The sequence below is a fragment of the Gekko japonicus genome, unplaced genomic scaffold (genome assembly GCF_001447785.1).
Source record: "Gekko japonicus isolate JY-2015 unplaced genomic scaffold, Gekko_japonicus_V1.1 scaffold4238, whole genome shotgun sequence".
NCBI classification, from domain to species: Eukaryota; Metazoa; Chordata; class Lepidosauria; order Squamata; family Gekkonidae; genus Gekko; species Gekko japonicus.
The window spans coordinates 43261-53999 of NW_015173815.1; the positions used below are offsets into that span (position 1 = coordinate 43261).

A 10739-nucleotide genomic window follows, 5' to 3' on the forward strand; every position below is an offset into this window, starting at 1 on the left:
CTCATCAAGAAGAAGAAGAGGAGGAGATTGGATTTATCCCCCGCCCTTCACTACCCGCAGGAGTTTCAGAGTAGCTGACAAACTCCTTTCCCTTCCCCTCCCCACAACAGACACCTTGACCGTTTTCACACAAGAACTGCGCTGCGGTCGCGCCTTCCTTTGCCTGGCTTCTATCGGTCAATTTGCCACTCGAAGCCGCGCAGCCGCATTTTGACCCGTGGCTTCACCTGATTTTCCTTGTGGTTTCATGATCCTCAAAAAGCAGGATCACCAGATCGCAGGGAAAATCGGGTGAAAATGCAGCCGCGCGGCTTTGAGTGGGAAATTGACCAATAGAAGTGGGGCAAAGGGAGGCGCAACCGCGGCACAGCTCTTGTGTGAAATCGGTCCTTGTGAGCACTGTTCCCTCTAAGCTGAGTTAGTGTGAACTAGCTCACAGTTTTTTAGCCTCCAGCTCACAGATTTTTGTCTTAGCTCAGGAAGGGATGGCTCCAGAGCGAACTAATTTATGCAGTAGCCCAATCGCTCGCTCACAACTTTAATGCCAGTAGCTCACAAAGTAGAATTTTTGCTCACAAGGCTCCACGGCTTAAAGGGAGCATTGCCTGTGAGGTCGGTGGGGCTGAGAGAGCTCTTCCCAGAACTGCTTGTGAGAGAACAGCTCTGAGGGAACTTGTGACTGACCCAAGGTCACTCCAGCAGCTGCATGTGAGGGAGTGGGGAATCAAACCCAGTTCTCCCAGATTAGAGTCTTGTGCTCCTAACCGGTATACTACACCACACCAAACTCAGCCCTGGGGTGTCCGTTCTTCTGAACCTGTGCATGAGCGGAAGGTCAGCAATTTGGCATTTTTATTTTCCCTTAAAATTCCTTTGTCAGAGGATCGCCACTCGTAGGTCAGCAATGGAGTGGCCTGGAAACAGGGAGTCTTAGCAGATGCCACCCGTTCTCCCCTTTGCAGCCCTGACGGGAAAGACATGCCAACAGAAAAACCCCTCTATCTTCTTTGGAACCGTTAATTTATTCATTTATTTAATTCGGTTTATATCCTGCCCTCTCCGCCGAGGCAGGCTCAGGGTGGCTTACATAAAATTTCATAGAAATACAATTAAAGCCTGTCATAATCAAATAGACATAAAATAACCATTTAAAATACTTCCAGGGCTCTTTTTGTAGTCGGAACTCCTTTGCATCTTAGGCGACCCACCCCTAGTGTAGCCAATCCTCCAAGAGCTTACAGAGCTCTTCTTACAGAGGCTACTGTAAGCTCTTGGAGGATTGGCTACATTAGGGCTGTGTCGCCTAAGATGCAAAGGAGTTCCTGCTACAAAAAGTGCCCTGCACGGTGGACACACTGAAACATAAGTTGATAAAAGCGAGAGCAAAGTTATTTAAGAATAGCTTAGGTAAACGTACATTCCGATGACGTTCACGCCAGGTCAGATCACCCAACTTATTATGCGGCGGTAAAGATAGTAAGCCGGGGCACAGGATGGAGATGGTGAAGCCAGGGCACAGGGACACTCCTCGGTGTATAATGCGGCTCCTTCATCGAAAGCCTGGTGGAAGAGCTCTGTCTTACAGGCCCTGCGGAACTGTAAAAGGTCCCACGGCCCTGATGTCATTCCACCAGTATGGAGCCGCCACCGAGAAGTCCCTGGTTGTTGCCAGTCTGGTATCTTTTGGGCCTGGGAGGGCCAGCTGATTTTGTTTCCCTGAACGCAGTGCTCTCTAGGGAACATGTGGGGAAAGGTAGTCCCTTAGGCAGGGGTCATTTCGAGGGGGAACGACCCGGAACGGCGTTCCGGGAGTAACAAGCCCACGGTGTCGGATTGGCTGGGGAGGGGGAGGCAGGCAGACATGCTCCCTTTCCCCCCTGAGCCTCTCTGCTTTTGCGGAGCAACTTGGGGAAGTTGGGGGGATTTAAATGCCTTTCTTTCCCTTCCCCATTTAGGGAAGGGAAAGAAAGGCATTCTAAATATGCCTGGGTTCTCTGCCCGATCTTCTCCAGGTGCCCCGCAGACCCTTTATCAGGGGGTGTGGCGTATGCAAATGATTTATGCAAATGAGCTCCTGCACCTCCTTTTCTACGAAATGACTGACCATATAGGCCTGGGCCTGTCCGCTGGCCGTGTCAGGGCCTTTTGGGCTACCTTTTGGGGGCTTTCCCCCTCCCAGGCTCTTACTTCTGTGTGACCGCCCCTTTCTCCCCCATCCCCCGCAGCCGGTTACACCGTGGATTACACGACTGGGCGCATGATGAGTTTCACCACCGTCTTCGCTGTCATGTTCAATGGCTGCACGGGCATCATGGCCGGCTCCAACATGTCTGGTGAGTGGGGCATTGTGGGTATGGCCGGAGAAGGCCAAGATAGGAGGATGCGCCACAGAAGGTGCTCCGGGCGTGCGCATGGAGGGGGTGTCTCTCTCGGCTTGGGGTGTCCTGATCTCCGCCTTCTCCCACCCCATCAGGGGACCTGAAGCGGCCCAGCTACTCCATCCCCCGGGGCACCATCATCGCCGTCATCTTCACCTACGTCGTGTACAACTTTCTGGCTGTCCTGTTGAGCTGCACCTGTGAGAGGTACGTACTGCGCCGGCCACCAGGGGGAGCTGCTATCAAATGCATCTGTGGAGCTCATTTCAACCTGCTTATTCTACCCTCGGTTGAAGCGAATCGCAGTTATTCCCATTTTACAGGCTGGGAGACTGAGGGACTGTATTCAAAGCTTTCTCCTTGAATGGCGGCGGGCAGGGGAAGTCTCAGATGAGCCGTCCTCTTCGCTTCCAGTTGACTGCCGCCTCCTCTGTGACTTTCAGACAGAGGCTGAGAAGTGCCAAAGCCAGTTTCTACATATATGCAGGAGCAGGGGGGTAGCCAGTAAATTTTGGTTGATGGAGCGTGGGGAAATCGAGAGGGGGCAGCCCAACCTTCTGCTCCTCTTGCAGCAGCAGCTCCGGCTCCACTGCGACTTCTAGTCCTCCTCTAGTCCTATTGAGTGGAGAGCCTCGATTCCAGGCTGTTTTTCTATGTAAGCTGGGGGGGGGGATTTCTGACTCTCTCTATTTTGCATTTTGCAATTCTGTTTTATTTTTTGCAATTTTGTTTTATTTTATTGCATTTTTAAAAACTTGTTTATTTCTCGGCCTGGGAAAAGGGGGGAGGGAATGAGACTGGAGCTTACTTGAACTTTAATTCCCCCCCCCCCGATTGAAAAAAATTCGGAGGGGGCAGCAGTCATATGGGGGGGCATTGCCCCCAAATGTCCCCCCCCCCGGCTACGGGCCTGGACTCATGAAAGCTCCTACCCTGCTTGTTAGTCTTTAGAAGAAGAAGAGGAGATTAGATTTATACCCCGCCCTTCACTACCCGAAGGAGTCTCAAAGCGGCTTACAAACTCCTTTCCCTTCCCCTCCCCACAGCAGACACCCTGTGAGGTAGGTGGGGCTGAGAGAGCTCTGACAGAAACGGCTCTTTTTCAAGAACAGCTCTTGTCAGAACTACGGCTTGCCCAAGGTCATCCAGCCAGGTGCAAGTGGAGGAGTGGGGGAATCAAACCCGGTTCTCCCAGATTAGAGTCCGCGCAAACTGGGCCCCATGAAAGCCTCGTAAAAAAGTAAAGGTGGCTAAACACAAGGGCCAATACCACATGACCTTATGGCGTTTCTGCCCTATTAGGGGCCTTCTTCAGAGGTCAAACAGTATCGAGGTACGCGTAACAATAATACATATTACAATAAGATAACCAGTAAGTGAATACTGGACCAAGAAAAGGAAGGTTAGGCAGCAAGATCTATGGACACAAGACAAAGATGTTTGTCAGGCCTCTAAAGATGAAAGTCATGTGCCTGGTGCCAAATGCACAGTTGCTGAATTAGAACATCTACAAAATAAAATATATTTAAAAAGCTAATGCAGTAAATAAAAGCCAATATAGTTGCAGAAACAAAAAATCAATTGCAGAAATAAAAAGATCAATAATATACAAATTACCTTCCCATTTAGGTCCAAAAAGCACCTGTTGTGGCTATCAGAGCTAGAGTGTCCTCGAGCAAATAGCGGTGCTATTGACGTGGCTTTTTGTGACCTTGGTACAGTACGGTATTCGGATCTGTGATGTTTCGTACGCGGGGGGAGGGGTTGTACATTTGAAGGCACCTGCGGCATGTGGCCAGCCCCTTTCTCTTCTCTTGAGCTGTAGTGGTGGGTTCAAATCCTGCTGTTTGTAGAGTCCAGAGAAGAAGGCGCCTGTGCTCTTAAAAGAAAAAAATAACGAGGGGATTGGTAGATCAGAAAAGCTTCAAGGGGAAATCACAATGTGAGAATGCTGAATTGGAATTCATTCACAAATACAGAATCATGGGCACCCCGGCCCCATAGCTAGGGATTTTGGGGGTGAGGGGGCCTTGAGGGGGCCCACCAGCTAATTAAATCCACCCGTGGCTCCCTCCCAGGGCTGGGAGGTGTGAGGCGCGGGGCGGCTGGCCTGGCCACAGAGGGTCCGTGTGCGGGCCCCAGCCCGCTAGATCACAGCTGGGTCAGAGGAGGTGCCTGCCTGCCTCCTTGCCTTGCCTGAGCATTACCATTCATTCTTGCTGCCCGGGTGGCTCTCTCAGCCTCACCTTGTCTTGCCGCTGCTACTTGTGCCGCCGCCTCTGAAATCACTGCCCTCGTCCTCCCCGTGGACAGGCTGACAGGCAATCAGGGGTAGGAGGCCAGGGGTAGGGGGAGCCAAGGCTCGGAGAATGGGGCCCATGAAAACCGCTAGGGGGCCGGACCCCGTGGGCCCCACAGCTACAGGCTTGGGGCACCCCCAGGGCTGAACAAGGACAGAGGATTCTTATCCCGCTACAGATGCTAATTCCCCCCAACCAGCATTTCCGCTCTGCTCTAATCAAGCCGCTTACATTTTGCGTTGTGCCTTTTGCATCCTGGCTCCCTTCTTTGCCACGCCCCTCCCACCTTCAGACTGAGATATAAGGACACGGGGATCTCCATTCCTAAAAAAACTGACGAAGGGACCATCGGCTCTCGGAAGCGTAGACCGCAAAAATCCCGCTGGTGTCTTAACGTGCTCCTGGACTCGAATCTCGCAGCCACACGCAAGCTGCCGGGGAGGCCGGGCCTGTGCCTAGTGGTGCGGCTAACTTTCTTAGAGAGTTCCCCCCCACCCCCCGCGTGGACGCTCACCTTAGTTATTGCATCGTTACTGGAAACCTGGACGTTGGGGCGTCTGCAGGCAGTTGGAGCGTTCACTGCCGCTCAGATTGCATTGACCTGCCCTTACAAGCAATTCCAAGACGTTTTCCAGGCGGGCAGTCCGGGGTCAGGCACATGCTGAAGGGGCCTCAAATCAGAACTGACACGCCAGGAACACCAGCCCCACTAAAGAGCCGGCAGTAATTTCCCCCTTGTCCTCCCTGCCCCTGCAATTCTGACTCCCCACTCCACGCACAGACACAGATGACCGATTTGCTAAAAAATCCAGGATTCCTTCCCCTGTTGACGATTCAGTTCCTTCACATTGCATTTATGTCATTTGCTCATTTGTACTTGTTAGCCCTTCTGTCTGCTTCCTGCCTAAAAACGGCTAAAAAGGGACTGTTCTGTTATGAGGTTCTTACAAAGATCTCAGCCTCTGTGCCCTGTAGTTGGCCCTCCAGAGGAACTAGTTGGCCACTGTGTGAGACAGGATGCTGGACTAGGTGGACCGCTGGTTTGATCCAGCAGGGCTCTTCTGATGCTCTTCTGAAGGCCTCAGACTCTGTGCCCAAAAATCCAGGATTCCTTCCCTTGTTGACGATTCAGTTCCTTCACATTGTGTGTGGGTCATTTGCTCATTTGTACCTGTTAGTCCTTCTGTCTGCTTCCTGCCTAAAAATGGCTAAAAAGGGACTGTTCTGTTTTGAGGTTCTTACAAAGATCTCAGCCTCTGTGCCCTGTAGTTGGCCCTCCAGAGGAACTGGCTGGCCACTATGTGAGAGACAGGATGCTGGACTAGATGGACCACTGGCCTGATCCAGCAACACTCTTCCAGTGTTCTTATGAAGGCCTCAGCTTCTGTGTCCTGTTGTTGGCCCTCCAGAGGAACTGGTTGGCCACTGTGTGAGAGACAGGATGCTGGACTAGATGGACCCATGGTCTGATCCAGCAGGGCTCTTCTGATCCTCTTATGAAGGCCTCAGACTCTATGCCCTGCTGTTGGCCATCCAGAGGAACTGGTTGGCCACTGTGTGAGATAGGACGTTGATGGACCACTGGTCTGATCCAGCAACACTCTTCCAGTGTTCTTATGAAGGCCTCAGCTTCTGTGTCCTGTTGTTGGCCCTCCAGAGGAACTGGTTGGTCACTGTGTGAGACAGAATGCTGGAATAGAGGAACCACTGGTCTGATCCAGCAGGGCTCTTCTTATGTTCCTATGAAGGACTCTGCCTCTCTGCCCTGTTGTGGGCCCTCTAGAGGAACTGGGTGGCCACTGTGTGAGATAGGATGCTGGACTAGAGGGACCACTGCTCTGATCCATCAGGGCTCTTCTGAAGTTCTTATGAAGGCCTCGGACTCTCTGTCCTGTTGTTGGCCCTCCAGAGGAACTGGGTGGCCACTGTGTGAGATAGGATGCTGGACTAGATGGACCACTGTTCTGATCCAGCAGAGCTCTTCTGATGTTCTTATAAAGGCCTTGGCCTTTATGCCACGTTGTTGGCCCTCCAGAGGAACTGACTGGCCACTGTGTGAGACAGGATGCTGGACTAGATGGACCACTGTTCTGATCCATCAGGGCTCTTCTGATGTTCATATGAAGGCCTCGGCCTCTCTGCTCTGTTGTTGGCCCTCCAGAGGAACCGGCTGGCCACTGTGTGAGACAGGAGGCTGATCCAGCAGCGCTCTTCTGATCTTCTTAAGTGGGGCTTCAAACCTGGGTCGGCTTGGGTTCTACTCCACCGCTCTACCCACTACCAGCCCGGGTGCACCCTGGATTTGGACCGACGTGTCGCTAGGAACAAGGGCTGTGGATGAACCTGTGTCTGCTTCGGTCCTGGAAAAGGGGGGAGGATTTTCAGTGGGGGAGGACTCGGTGCGGTTGCCATGCATGTACGCGCAAACGGGCGGCTTGTTCCGGAGAGCACTCGCTCTGTTAATTTTCTGCTCAGGAAAGTGCTGCTATAAATCGCGGCCGTGCTGGGGCAGGCAGCAGCAATGGGTTAGAATTATAGCTGTCATGTTCTAATACCTTAATGCACAGCCATTGCTCATAATGACAGGGGACAGGGCACCCGGGAAGGACCGTTGCCTGACACGGAGCTGGCCCCTTCCCTTCCCTCGCTGCTCAACCCTCCTCTGCACTGAATGCGGGCAGCTGCCTGATACCAGGTCGGACCCCTTGATCCCCCTTGGTCCATCAAGGTCGATAACCGACGGGCAGTGGCGCTCCAGGGTCTCAGGCTGAGGTCTTTCACACCACCTCCTGCCTGGTCCTTTTAACTGGAGATGCCGAGGATTGAACCTGGGACCTCCTGCATGCCAGGGAGAGGCTCTTCCACTGAGCCACAGCCCCTCTTTACAGCTCTCCAGGGTCTCAGGCTGAGGTCTTTCCCAGCACCTCCTGCCTGGTCCTTTTAACTGGAGATGCCTGGGACTGAACCTGGGACCTCCTGCATGCCGGGCAGAGGCTCTTCCACTGAGCCACAGCCCCTCTTGACAGCTCTCCAGGGTCTCAGGCCGAGGTCTTTCACATCACCTCCTGCCTGGTCCTTTTAACTGGAGATGCCGGGGACTGAACCAGGGACCTTCTGCATGCCAGGCAGAGGCTCTTCCACTGAGCCACAGCCCCTCTTGACAGCTCTCCAGGGTCTCAGGCTGAGGTCTTTCCCATCACCTCCTGCCTGGCCCTTTTAACTGGAGGTGCCGGGAATTGAACCTGGGATACCGGTGGTATTAAAGGTGAACAAAAAGCGAACCACTGAATCGGAAGAAGTTGGGGCTTTTATACAATCGCCTAGTTAACGGGCTTGATTCAAAGTGTTAGTTATCACACACAAAGCCCTTGATGGCCTGAAACCTAATATCTGAAGAAGAAGAAGAAGAAGAGATTGGATTTATACGCCACCTTTCACTCAGAGTCTCAGAGCAGCTCACAAACTCCTTTTCCTTCCCCTCCCCACAACAGACACCCTGTGAGGTAGGCAGGGCTGAGAAAGCTCTTTTTAAACTTTTTTTTTCATTAGACATTACATCCTCACAGATTACCTATATTTTCAGAGTCTATTATTCATCCATTTTTAACCCAGTTATAAACCCTTTTCCATCTTTTATTTTGTACATTATTATTTTTATCTTGAAGCATTAAACTCAAATAATCCATTTGTGCAAGATCTAACAATTTTACCATTAAGTCATCTTTTGAAGAAGAAGAAGAAAAGATTGGATTTATACCTCACCCTTCACTACCCAAAGGTATCTCAGAACGGCTTACAAACTCCCTTCCCTCCTGCTCCCCACAACAGACACCCTGTGAGGTAGGCGGGGCTGAGAGAGCTCTTGACAGAAACTGCTCTTTTTCAAGGACAGCTGTGTCAGAGCTTGTGACTGACCCAAGGTCACATCAGCAGGTGCAAGTGGAGGAGTGGGGAATCAAACCCAGTTCTCCCAGATTAGAGTCCGCACACTTAACCACGACACCAAACCACTACACCAAACTTTTGAGGGCAGTTTATCTAATATCCAATTCTTTGCCAATAACATTCTTGCAGCAGTTATTATATATGTTATTAAGTATACATCTTTAGAGTTATATCCATTTGGTATCCTATTTAATAGATACATTTCCGGTATTAGAGCTAGATTCAAGTCTAAAATTTCTTGAATTGTTTTACGTATCATTTTCCAATAGTTTTGTACCTTATTACATTTCCACCACAAGTGATAGAATGTCCCCACATTAGATTTAAATTTCCAACACTGGTTGGATACATTATTATAACACTTAGCTATTTTATCTGGGGACCAGTACCACCTGTGGAACATTTTATATAAATTTTCTTTATACGATACTGCTCTCATATATTTTATAGATTTCCACATTTTTTACCAGCTCTGCTCCCTCTTTCTCCGATTGCTCCTCCGGCCCCTCCCTTCTCAAACTTGCCAGCCGTCGCCGCCACATCACTTCTCCCTATCGCCCCGTCACTCCGATTAAGGATTAAAGGTATAGGCGGCAGACAAAGAAAGGAGAGAGAAAACAAAACGTTTTTGTAGTTTAAACTTCTAACTCTGCTGCAAACGTTCCCCCTGTCCCTTCCGCTACAACAAACTCTTCTTCTTATGTTTGGAGTGGGGAATCAAACCCGGTTCTCCCAGGTTAGAGTCCGCGCACTTCACCACTACACCAAACTGGCTCTCAATCTGCAGGATTACCTATTCTCTCCCCCCCCTCCCTCCGCTCCTCCATGACAGCTTTGCTCTTTCGTACAGGGCCTACCTGCAAATGGGCAAAATCAATACCTGCTCGTACAGGTGCTTTCTCCATCGTGCCTCCCCTTCCCCCGAGGGAACGGCCTGCCTGGGGAGGTCAGGGAGGCGCCCGCTCTCCCGGCTTTCCGCAAACTATGCAAAACTGAATTATTCAAGAGAGCTTTTCTACGCAGGCAACAGGGTCGCGGTGTGCAAAACGATTCGCAAAGTGACTCAGATAAATGATTAAGGACTGCGGTCGACGCCGCTACGCATAGCTTGCCGCACCTGTGGAATCTGGCATCCTTCAGCGTGTCGCGTTCATGCTTTACGCTTTGCTTCGGTCCTGTTTTCTGGTGGGTTCTGCGACTCTAATCCCGTCGTATCGTTGATTGACCGTCCTGTCCTGTTATTTGTCGACTGTCCCTGCCGACTCACTCGGCGTAATCCACCTTGAGTCGCGGTGAGGAAGAGGGACCGTACGTAGTGTCAATAAATGAACCGGATCCTCTGTGAAAAATGAGGTTATCGGGCAGAAAACTGGAGGGCAATCTCAGGTATAGGTAGGGTTGCCAGCAATGCTCCCTCTAAGCTGCGGAATCCTGTGAGCGAAAATTCTGCTCTGTGAGCTCCTGGCATGAAAGTTGTGAGCGAGCGATTTGGGTGCTGCATAAATCAGTTTGCTCTGGAGCCCTCCTTCCTGAGCGAAGACAAAAATGGGTGAGCCGGAGGTGAAAAAACTGTGAGCTGGCTCGCACTCACTCAGCTTAGAGGGGACACTGGTTGCCAGTACTGGGTTGAGAGCTTGTAGTGTATTCAAAGCTGCCTTGAATGCATGATATGTTGTGAAACATCTAATTGGAATGTAATGTTAAGCTTCGTCCTGGGCTAGGATCCAAATCCATCCAATCGTGTTACTAGCCCAGGAAGCGCCTAACCAATCACTTTCAAGCAAGCACCCTGAGCGGGAACATCCGTGATTGGTCCTCATGTGAACAACCTTATTGGTTGGTATTTGTACAGTGGGTGTGGCTACATTAGCCGGGAGAGTTTAAAAGCAGGACAACTGCAATGTAAAAGCTGAACTGTTCTGTTCTGGCTATCAGATGTTCATCCGTGTTGGAGTTGTGTTCGAGTTGAAGAATAAAGCTGTGTTCTTGCTGAATCACTCTCCGACTGCTTTGTTAAGCGAGCGACTTAACAGAGCTACCTGGAGGATTTGGGGGTGGAGCCTGGGGAGGGTGGGGTTTGGAGAGGGGAGGAGTCTCAGTGGGATATAATGCCGCA

At 51.1% G+C, this 10739-nt stretch overlaps 1 protein-coding gene across 1 annotated transcript in view; it reads left to right on the forward strand.

The window, feature by feature from the left end:
- The window catches only part of LOC107120820 (solute carrier family 12 member 9-like), a gene marked incomplete at both ends in the record, with an annotated part of 43437 nt that overhangs the window by 6377 nt on the left and 26321 nt on the right, over positions 1–10739 (forward strand). The window contains 2 exons of the mRNA XM_015423590.1: positions 2226–2333; positions 2474–2585. Of these exons, the coding sequence (XP_015279076.1) occupies positions 2226–2333; positions 2474–2585 (220 nt within the window). The remainder of the gene's footprint in view (positions 1–2225; positions 2334–2473; positions 2586–10739) is intronic.